The sequence below is a fragment of the Pollachius pollachius genome (assembly GCF_949987615.1).
Source record: "Pollachius pollachius genome assembly, chromosome: 15".
In the NCBI taxonomy this organism is placed as follows: domain Eukaryota; kingdom Metazoa; phylum Chordata; class Actinopteri; order Gadiformes; family Gadidae; genus Pollachius; species Pollachius pollachius.
The window spans coordinates 6,632,069-6,643,645 of NC_136948.1; the positions used below are offsets into that span (position 1 = coordinate 6,632,069).

Genomic DNA, 11,577 nt, shown 5'->3' on the forward strand with positions numbered 1-11,577 from the left:
TAAATGTAACAAACCTGTGAAAGATGTTATAGGCTACATGTGTAAAAAAAGAAAGAAAGTCTCCTCTACGGCTCACTTTTTATTACTGATGATCCGTCAGATTCTGACTGAACAGCCTTAATACGAGCGGCAGTATGGAGATACATATAGATATGTTGTGTGGGCTTAGAAAAGTCAGCCCAGACGATCTGTCTGGGCTGACTTTTCTAAGCCCACACTTATGAAAATCAGCATCCAATCGGTGTCGTCCAATCGTGATTGACAGGTGTCATTACATACCCCCTTGATTTAGAGACCATTTGGGCTAAATTAATATAGCCCAGACCAACAGTGACAGAGACTCTCACTGGTGACTGTCACTGTTGGAGGCGGGAGAAAAAAGTGTTGACAACAATGGCGAGTGCTAATTTACTTAACGAAGTGGACTATCTACTGAATCATCCGTCATTTGACATTTAACAAAAGGACACGCGATAAAATCATTCATTTGTGAAGCATTCAATGTTGGGCAAAGTAAATCACCGGACTTCAAAGACATGGTGATTAACCTGTTTGCGACTCAGAAAGGCCGTCGATGTGAGCTTCTCTTCAAATAAGGTAGGCCCGAGCTGCCCTGATATTGATTTTATTCGGGACATGATGCTTGCTTCATAATGTTTGTGATAAAAACAGTGCAGTTGGCAGTCCTTACAGTACGAACACGTTTCGTAGTGTGTGTGTGTGCGTGTGTGTGTGTGTGTGTGTGCCTAACTTTTTGTAGAGCATTATTAATTGCTGTAACTTGGTGCTGTATCTCTGGACTGTATCTCGGACGTGATTTTGTTGTTTCTGCAGCTTGAACTATGAATGGGTATTGGCCCTAGGCTTAATGCCCCCCCACCCAATATCACCACCAGCCGCCCCTATATATGTTAGTCATGGGGTGTAGCCAATTGGGCTGAATGCTTAGGAAGGGTATAGTCTATAATAGCCAACGTTTAAGTTTCAAATAGGTTGCCAGTAATTTGATAATTGCCCTTAAACAACATGAACATTTTCGTATTTGCGTAAAATAGCATCATTTGTATTAACTAAATCAAATGCATCAACTATTTTATTTCGCTAATTCTTTAAATATCCTATGACTTTCAGATGCTGAGGGAACACAGAGATGTGCTTTTACTCCTGGGTAGCTTCTTTTAAAATGCGTTAGTGGGACGACGCTGAAGTTAGCATCCGATGCACAGCATCCGATTCGGCAGTTAAGGAAAAGGTTAAGGGATTGTTAACGAGCGGCACGGAGCAACTGATTCTTTGTTGTTTAACCTCTTCAGTCGCGGTAAAGCCGCTTTAATTGGTCTTGATTATCTAAGAGAGTCTAATCAGTCTTTAAAACACCGTTTACAATTTATGTAACCTTTATTTGATTAGTTAAAATACCAAAAAGGGGAGATTTCACTGCTTTTTCTGCATCTGGACCATCTCAGAACTGTCCTGATTGAAAACCACTACACCTAGACCCTTCAAATCTGGACTAGATTATCACAGTGAGGCTATACATTATATAAAACATAGTTTCAGATTTGTGGAACCTTTTCCCTATTTGTGAAAATGCAATAAAGACACATTTCAACGCTTTTTTGTGGTCCAGACCACTTTAGAACTGGTCCTGATTGAAAACCACTACACCTAGACTCTTCAAATCTGGACTATATTATCAAAGTGAGGCTATACATTTTATGAAACATATTTTCAGATTTGTGAAACCTTTTTTCTATTTGTGAAAATGCAAAGAATTTACATTTAATTTCTTTTGGCAGTTCTAATGCAGTCTGGACCCCTAAAAAGCGTTGAAATGTGTCTTTATTTCATTTTCACAAATAGGGAAAAGGTTCCACAAATCTGAAACTCTGTTTTATATGCTCCATGCCGCTCGTTAAGAATCTCTTAACCTTTTCCTTTACTGCCGAATCGGATGCTGCGAATCGGATACAAACTTCAGCGTCGTGTTAGACGGAGTGAAGCAGTTTGAAGTTTTGGGTTAACAATTGGCTGGCTATCGACTTCCTGCAGAGGGGGTTCCCTGTTATAGCGCAAACTAGCACCTTATAGACATCTATAGATAAGGGGAAGATCATCCGCTATCCCCTGGTTTAGCCTATATCCAGCCCGGTGTCGCAGTTTAGAACGGGAGGCGAGAGGGACGAAAGGGGTTGGGTTTCAACACATCCATGGGCAGTAGTAAACCCGGTCTGTTCTATCTGGTTTTAGGCGCAGACGACCACCAATATGTGGATTAAACGGCTAAATATACAAAGCAAACACAATATCATATCTCTGCCGAGACACAAAACTGCTCTGCGCCATCAAGGCAGCAGATCGACTACCGTGAACACTCGGTGTTACCGGGGAAGTAAAGGATGTCCTTACCGTGATGGTGGTCCCCTCCCGGCGTACCGCGGTGGTCTGGTAAGAGTACTGAGCCTCTATGTGGGTATCGCTGTACCTCACATTGGGACTGTCGATGGTAATGATACCTGGCATCGTTGCGGTCTAAAAGCAAAGATAAAGACATAACCAAGAGAGACCGACGTTAACGACGTCGTCAGTCGTCATTCATATATGAATGACGACTGTGATAACATTAAGAGCAATCGGAGGTCGGCATGTAGATAGAGCACGATCTATAAACTCCACGCACGGCACAAAAGTGAAATAGAAAGAGATCTTCACTCACTTCCTGGTGTGAAGGTCTGCTCGGTTCGCAGGTGACTGGCGGAAGGGGGCCTGATGGGAAGGCAGCAAGGCACCAGAGGTGCACTTACATAAGAGGCTGGGCGTGCATGACGCGAGGAAACATAGAGCATTAGGGAAATTCCTCAAGACCTTTGTCTCGACAAAAGGCCATGTGTAACGCGTGTAACACGCACACGCACACACACACACGCACGCACACACACACACACACACACACACACACACACACACACATACACACACACACACACGCAAAGACACACGCACACGCATATTTTTACGATGAGAATCCTAATGATCATATTCAATTATTATCATCATGCTAAAATAGTATTAGTAGGTATCCAAATATACTCTGTGAATACCTAATAATAATATATAATGATGTTATGTTATTACTATTATGTTATTATAAATACGCAGGCCTAATACTAAAAGAGTATTCCTAGGCCTATAGTACTATTTATGTTATTAAAATTATAATCCTTACAATTATTATTTGTATTTGTATTTGTATAATAATAATAATAATAATAATAATAATTATTATTATTATTATTATCATTATTGTATATATATATATAATTCTAGCAGTATCACGCTAGTGAATGAGAGGTATTTTCGGTGGCCGTTTTAGCTTATATTAAATAAATACAAATAGAATCTAAATCTGAATCCGAATCTAATTAGAAATGTATAAATATGTGATTAGGCAAGGCAAGGCAACTTTATTTATATAGCACTTTTCATACACGAGGCAGACTAAAAGTGCTTCACGCATAAACGTTGTCATACAATAAAATAAAATAATAGATAAGTAAAAGAAAACATATGCAAAGAAATGAGTAAAATTGATCAGCATTTTAGAAAGTGCAATTTATTTAAGATCAGATCAACAGTCTGGTACCCACGTCGGGACTCCAACCCGACCTAAAGGAACTTGGTCCTTTCTCTTTGTCTCCAACCCAGATTCTAGGACTCTAACCCAGACAGAATTTGGGTCTATTCTAGGACTCTAACCCAGATTCTAGGACACTAACCCAGACACACGTCGGGACTCTAACCACAAACCAAAGGCCTTATTCTGGGACTCCAGCCCCGACATCACGTAAGTATTTGTGGGTAATTATTCATTAGCTTACTTTCTGAAGTTAATGCAGTTGAATTTAAGCCTTTACGCTATGAGTAGGCTAGAAGCCTACATATATATAAGCAATCAATGCTATACATATTTTGTTATAGTCTACAATATTAAAGGGGACATATTATACCACCAGGTATGAGTGTGATTAGCCTTACAAGCCGTTTCAAAAATCTGCCCCATGTGACATCACTAGTGGGCGTGTCCACCTAGATCTGTGCTAATCACACTCACACCTGGTGGTATAATATGTCCCCTTTAATTGTTGTGAATCATGATATTAAAAAAGGGTTATGCGGTTCCCTCTAGCGGCTGGAAGTGTGTATTGGTGATAAACTCTTGTCTATTCTATACACCCTAATCAAGGTATGTCACTAGGCTATATTTATTCGGGGCTAAAGCCCCGGATATTATTTAATTAGCCCCGAATATAATTTTTGGAAAAAAAATAAATAATAATAATATATATATTTTTCAATATTTATTTACTGGTAACTATGGAATGCATTAATTAAATTCAGTCTAGAAGTGATGAAATGATTCTAGTCACTAATGGTAGTTCGGTTATTTTGAAAGAAACATGGGGATTCCAGGGACATCTCAAAATAAAGTAGCCTAGTCCTTCATAGATAGTCCTTCTGGCAAGAGAATAAACAGTTTAAAAACATAACCAGACTGTTTACCACCTCTAGTTAATTAACCTATCCTATCCCCAGTCAGATCCATATATGTATATGTATATATATATATATATATATATATATATATATATATATATATATATATATATATATATATATATATATGCATATATGTGTATATGTATATATACATATATGTGTACGGTCTGTCTCACTTGTATTCATTTTACTCTGAAATAACTTGAATGGAACTTTAGATGTCAGGTAGCTATTTAAAGCTATAATAAACTACGTATTTTGTTTATTTAGGTAAAGCATTATGAAAAATGTTTCATGCACATTAAAGCATGCAAATAAGTGTGCCGCACCCTACGCGCGCATTTTCATTTTCCCTCTGGGCCTACCACCGGGGACGCACGCGCCGCGGAACGGCTGCAAACTCTGCCCTGCGTCAATCCGATGCGGCATTGGCAGAGGAGCTGAACAGCTTCTTTGCCCGCTTTGAGTCTCAAACACAGCACTCAGCCACATCACTCCAACCACCACTACAACCCCCCTCAACCTCCACCACCCCCCCACTCACTCTTGAGGTACAGGACGTGAGGCGGGTGCTCAGCGCAGTTAACCCCAGGAAGGCTGCAGGCCCAGATGGAGTACCAGGGAAGGTGCTCAAGGCATGTGCCAACCAGCTATCACAGGTCTTCACTGACATTTTCAACCAGTCTCTGGAACAAGCCGTTATCCCATCCTGCTTGAAATCTGCCACAATCATCCCAATCCCTAAAAAGTCACCCACTACCAGCCTCAATGACTTCCGCCCCGTAGCACTCACCCCAGTCATCACCAAGTGCTTTGAGAAACTGGGTTTGAGACACATCAAAGCCTGTCTCCCCCCCACCCTGGACACACACCAGTTTGCATACCGGACTAACAGATCCACCGACGACGCAATAGCCATCGCTCTCCACTCAGCGCTGAGTCACCTGGAGAAAAGGGGGAGCTACGTCAGGATGCTCTGCATTGACTTCAGCTCAGCTTTTAACACAATAATACCAGACATTCTGACCCCCAAGTTAATCAACCTGGGGCTCCCACCACCCAGCTACTCCTGGATAAAAGACTTTCTGGTCAATCGACCCCAGCAGGTGAAACTGGGTCCTCACCTCTCTTCCTCCCGCACTCTCAGCACTGGCTCTCCCCAGGGCTGTGTGCTGAGCCCACTACTCTACTCCCTCTACACATCCGACTGCAGTCCCACCCACCCAGAGAATATCATTGTCAAATTCGCTGATGACGCAACGGTGGTGGGCCTTATAACAGGGGGAAACGAGGCGGCCTACAGAGATGAGGTCCTGAAACCTGGTGAGTGGTGTGTTTCTAACAACCTGGCACTGAACATCACCAAGACCAAGGAACTCATCCTGACTTCCGACAGAACAGAGCCGCCCCTGCCCCCCTGTACATCAACGGTGAAGGTGTGGAGCAAGTGCAGTCCTTCAAATTCCTCGGAGTTCACATCTCTGCTGATCTCTCCTGGTCGGTCAACACCTCGGCGCTGGTCAAGAAGGCCCAGCAGCGGCTACACTTTCTGAGGGGGCTCAGGAGGGAGCATCTAAACACACAGCTGCTGGTGACCTTCTACCGTTCCACCATCGAGAGCCTACTGACCTGCGCTGTGTCAGTGTGGCACTCCAACTGCACGGAGGCCGACAGGAAGAGACTGCAGAGGGTGGCAAACGTTGCGCAAAAAATCCTTGGCTGCCCTCTGCCTTCCTTAAGCACCATCTACGGCTCCCGCTGTCTCAGCAGGGCCAGAGGCATCCTGAAGGACGCCAGCCACCCCGGCGGCCATCTCTTCAACCTGTCGCCCTCTGGCAGGCGCTTCAGGTCCATACGTGCCAGAACAAATAGACTCAGGAACAGCTTCTTTCCCAAAGCTGTCACCATACTGAACTCAGATCTGCACTGATGTTTGTGGTCTTTACAGTGTATATAAGTTTTACTGTGTATTTAAATTTGTATTTATTTTTATTATATATTGCTTCCGATATTATTATATATTATAGATTCGATAACTATCAATGCACTTTTAAGGAGCTGCTCATTGCATTTCGTTGTACTTTGTATAATGACAATAAAGCTTTCTATTCTATTCTATTCTATCCCCACCGGGCGCGTAACTGCAGCGTAGCGCTGCCTTGCGAGCCAGCCGTATTCACTCGAGATCACGAGATCACGCGATAATCCTAAACCTAATGTACTCACCTTCCACTCCCAAAACTACTGCAAATAAATGCCGGGCTTTGTCCTTTCTGACATTGTCCTTTTATAAAGGATGATTTATTTCATAAATTATTTTATGTTGCTCCACTTCGACAATCAGTCTCTCGTCGTCCATGTTGCCGAACCTCTGAGACCCTTTGATTGATTGACTGCTGACCTGGTGCCACCCGTATTGACGTAATGTTGATGTGAAGTTGTGATAGGCTACATGAGCTGAGTATTGTGTTTTATTTTGAAAATTGACCGGATGCGCTATGGCTTTTACTTTTTCACTTCCTGCCCGGCTCGATCTGCTCTGTTGAAATTGACGCGGTTCAGCGACGGCTCGCGTCATAAATAGAAGTGACCGTTCCGCGGCGCTTACGTCCCCGGTGGAAATCAGGCGTAAAGACAAGTGCGTCATCAGAAATTCAAAGCACACCTTCAAGCCCGAAGCCTGATAATATGTGTTAAGTTATTGTTATTGCACGAACAACAACGTACACCCCCTTAAAAAAGCCTAATTTCCTCCAAAGTGTCACCAAGAAGGCAAAATTTAGTTTAATAGAAACAAACCATCTTACTTTGCCTTTGGATTTGTTGGCTTACATAGGCAATTATTTTTTTGAATAGGCTACTACAGAAACATTAATTATTTTGCACAACGTTGTTATGACACAAATAGGTTACCACACATTTTGCGTGGTAGTGTTGTTGGTTTTGTAAATAGGAATTGAAAGTGAAACTAGGTTAAGTTTCGTTTTCCCTCCCTCTGATAGACGGCAGTACAAACAATAAAGACTATATATTACATAATCAGCCACACGTATTTACTATAGTTTTAAAACACCGTTAAACTTTAATTTCCACACCTAAATAAGATGCACTCATGTACCCTTACAAAACAGATCATATTTTGTTTTGATTGTTATAATAGTTTCTATGAAAATGTCATAAAAGATAATGAAATAAGTGATAAGATATAAATAAATAAGACACGTAAGTAAGTTAGATAAGTGAAAGATAATAAATGCATGATGTGGGTCCGGGGAAATGCTAGGTTTCGTTTTCCAGACTTCATAGGGAAGTCAGTATAAAACACCGTGACTGACGGAGATATATCCAACATAGACTACCGAGACGTCGTGATACTTTTATGCCTACTGCATTCCCGAAGATATTCTACTTCAAATAGCGATCAGCCGCAATATGTCTAGTCCTACAGGTAAGCTTCAATAAGGAAACCATTATGGGATTTTTTGTTATTCTTTATAATTTTTGTTTTTTGTCATATTTTATTAACATTATCCTTTATAAAGCTTATTTATAGCCTATATTTTCAGCAATGCCATCTAGTTAATATTATGAGGTCTTGACTATTTAGCTTATAGACTTATGCCTACTATTGAATCGCACCGTATTCAAGTAGGCGACAAAAGTTGACGACATTGTTCTCTCCTGTACCTTTCACACTTGGACAAAGAGTGGAGCCCGTCCTTGTGGAAAAATTACTTTGAAAGGCTGTTAGAGCAGGAGCTGGATCATGGAGATGAGTGGACTCTGGGCTTCAACTACAAACAGACGGACCAACTGACCATGGGGGAGCGCAAGATAGGATGGAAGGTTGCCAAACAATGCGCCTACGGAGGGTAAGTTAAGTGGTAATGATATTAAACACGTTAACCAGAAACCAAACAACATTAAAAGCAGAATTAGACTGAGTATGGTATGAAAAACAAATATGAATGGTGAAATTTATAATGAAATGGCGCTTGTTTATTTATTCATCGTTATGCAAATTGGTAAAGGCTAAGACATCTTGTGGTGAATTATGGTACTGCAAATAAGAAAATGGCACTGCGAATTTGGGATCGGTCCTACTTTCAGCTGGTACCGATCATCCAATCGGTGTGACTTTAAACAAATAAACAAAAATAAAACAAATACCAGAGTAGTGAAAAATCGTTTGCAAGGCATAACTAATTGACTTCAATAATTCCCCCAGTTTTCGATGTGGTCACTGCTCCAATACTTGGTGGTCGGCCAAAGTCACGTTGGTGTTTAGGTACCGCCTCCGGCAAGCCGCTGAAAAAGGGACGGTGAACATGCGGCCTTTCGGACAATCTTGTCGGTCCTGCCATGAGCATCAGGATGTATTCTACATGGCGGGGTTCTCCGAAGACGAAGTGGACCGCACACTGCTACAGTTATTTAAGAAGATCCGGAAAAACTGTTATGGAGAAGAGCAAGATGGGAGTGACGTTGCAACAGTCTGTGACATCGTGAGGAAGACCAAACCCCACAAGAAGGAACTCTGTGAGGCCTGCCATCAGGGCATCTGTTGTCTGGAGGAATAAAAAGTGTGTGTGTGTGTGTGTGTGTGTGTGTGTGTGTGTGTGTGTGTGTGTGTGTGTGTGTGTGGGGGGGGGGGGGGGGGGGGGGGGTTGTTTTTCAGTTTGACAATCCTTGCCGAGTCAAATATCTTCACAAACCACCAGGGGAAGACAAACACTTGTCTATTAATAACTCTTTTAAAATAATTTGCAATTACTGCTTCAGAACATTATGCAACAATTCTCTTAATATAATATCTAAAAGCGACTGGACCTGTTTTATTTTGTTGTGCTGTAAGGTAACATATTTATTGTTTGCACCAATTTCAAACCCAGAGAAATCTGTAGTTTCATTCAAGGTAAGAGAACATTAGTTGCCAGTCAATGGCGCCATAGCTCTTCAGCCCCTTACTTTCAGGAAAACATGCAAAAACAGTAAAACAGTAATGCAGTAAAGACCTAATTTATTGATATGATATTTCAACTAGAAAATGAATTTCCTGCAGAAAATGTGGTGAGTGCTGTAGTACAAAGTGAGGTTGAAGGTCTCAGAAAGAAATTATAAGGATTAACTAGGGAATTGTCAGGTAAATAGGATTAATTTGTTTAGGAGTTTATAGCCCGTATCATGTGTGATCGTTTATCTGATGCATCTTTTCTCCGTGATAAGAAGGCCTCCCTTAAAGCGGCCCTCAAGTCGGCCTAGTCGGTTTATTTCCACCCTTCACATTTAGGGAAATTAACCAGAGTTTGAACAGAGTTCAAAAGTCTAAATGGAGTAAACAATGTAAACATGCACACCATTTAAAAAAATGTAAATGATTGGAAACAAATAAAGGGACAGCTGAATGAAAAGCGCAAAGCATTGCTAAAAAGGCATAAATGTAAAAGGAATTGAACTGAAGAATCTGAAAGGTGTATTACAAATGTATTGCCCTGCAGTGTGTGTGTGTGTGTGTGTGTGTGTGTGTGTGTGTGTGTGTGTGTGTGTGTGTGTGTGTGTGTGTGTGTGTGTGTGTGTATGTGTGTGTGTGTCTAAGAGAATTGCGAGCAGGTGCGTGATTAAAAGTAGCCAAATAGAGCGGGAAAAATCACCCAATCTGGCAACACTGCCTGAACGTCCTCCAAAAGTAGCCCAATCCGGTGGGAAAACCCGTCCAATCTGGCAACAGTGCTGAACGTCGTCACGCTCCAGCGTCAACGTATATCATTGAGACCAACTGAAAACGAAGCCGGTATGAAACTAAAACTGTGATTCTGAAGAAAGTATAAATGATATCGAAACTCTGTTTGGATATTATTGAAGACACACGTGTGTGTATTGGTTAAATGGTTTTAACGAAGGTAAACGGTTGAAAAATGAGTTACGATCATCGTAACTCAATCATTTTTCAACCGTTTACCTTCGTATAGGCAGGGCCGCTGCTGACCGTTTCGGTGCCCTACGCGAGCGGGGGGGGGGGGGGAGCCTCTTTTTATATATTAGGTAAAAACATATAATTGCCGAAATTGAGTGATAGCTTATGCAATTAAGAACAAACAACGGTGGGCCTCTTCCTAACTAATTTATAAAAAAATGTAATTCAATAATGTAATAATTATTTTTATTTTTTTTACAAACCATAATTTTTGGTGCCCCCCTTCAGGTACTTGGTGCCCTACGCACTCTGCGTACTCTGCGTATAGGGAGCGGCGGGCCTGCGTATAGGCCTACATTTTTCAACCGTTTATCTTTGTTCAAACCATTTGACAAATCTACACACTTGTATCTTCAATAATATCCAAACGGAATTTCGATATCATTTGCAAGGGCTCTCAAGTCTCACGCATTCGGCGTGAGACACACGCAATTCAACCCATGCATGCGCCACACTTCGTATTTCTCACGCAGAGAAATGACCAGGATAGCGCCCACCAATTTGGGCCGCTATTTAACAGTGGAACAGGTAGAAATCAAATGGGTTTCCCGTACGTAGGGTAATTAGACGTCCTCTTTTGCCCGGACATGCCCTCTTTTTGAGACACTTATGTGTGGCGGAATTTCAAAATCGTCCGGGATTTTATTAAAGCCTCATACATTGTTCACATTGAATTTGCGTTGCGTTTCTCTGGGTCGTTCACAAACTAGTTAGGCTACGCACTCCCCTTCTAAGCTCTGCTCGCTTTGCATTGGTGGAAGTGAGTAGGGGGAGTGGTTAAGTAGAGCCTTCAGATTGGACGATTTGACTTACCTAGTTACTGTCATGTTTTGTATTTTTTTTTTTTTTTTTTACCATTATTGTTTTATAGGGACAAACATTAAGAATTTCTCCTACAGGGGATTGATAAAGTTCTATCTATTGAACAGAAAGAAACCCTCGGTCATACTTTACACACTTTACCACAGCATTGGCCTACTGAATGCCACAGATATGTTTTAAGCATTGGACTGAATAACACATAAATATATAATTATGTTTTTGCA

At 41.5% G+C, this 11,577-nt stretch overlaps 2 protein-coding genes across 2 annotated transcripts in view; one reads left to right on the forward strand and one right to left on the reverse strand.

Moving 5' to 3' along the window:
- LOC307087125 (inositol-3-phosphate synthase 1-A-like) overlaps positions 1-2,823 on the reverse strand; it is a 12,592-nt gene extending 9,769 nt beyond the window's left edge. The window contains exons 1-2 of the mRNA XM_079752584.1: positions 2,717-2,823; positions 2,410-2,532 (exon numbers count right to left, since the gene is read on the reverse strand). Coding sequence (XP_079608710.1) covers positions 2,410-2,523 — 114 coding nt within the window. The 5' untranslated portion in view covers positions 2,524-2,532; positions 2,717-2,823. The remainder of the gene's footprint in view (positions 1-2,409; positions 2,533-2,716) is intronic.
- Positions 2,824-7,863: 5,040 nt separating this feature from the next.
- On the forward strand, positions 7,864-9,189 carry LOC307087401 (receptor-transporting protein 3-like). Its single transcript, XM_079752974.1, has 3 exons — positions 7,864-8,005; positions 8,264-8,429; positions 8,786-9,189. The coding sequence occupies exons 1-3, from the start codon at positions 7,990-7,992 to the stop codon at positions 9,135-9,137; spliced, it is 534 nt and encodes a 177-aa protein (XP_079609100.1). The 5' UTR covers positions 7,864-7,989; the 3' UTR covers positions 9,138-9,189.
- Positions 9,190-11,577: the final 2,388 nt, after the last annotated feature.

Excerpts from the sequence above, each read along its gene's own strand:
- LOC307087401 (XM_079752974.1), top strand. Across the intron at positions 8,430-8,785 it reads AAACAATGCGCCTACGGAGG|TTTTCGATGTGGTCACTGCT; the intron begins GTAAGTTAAGTG and ends TAATTCCCCCAG.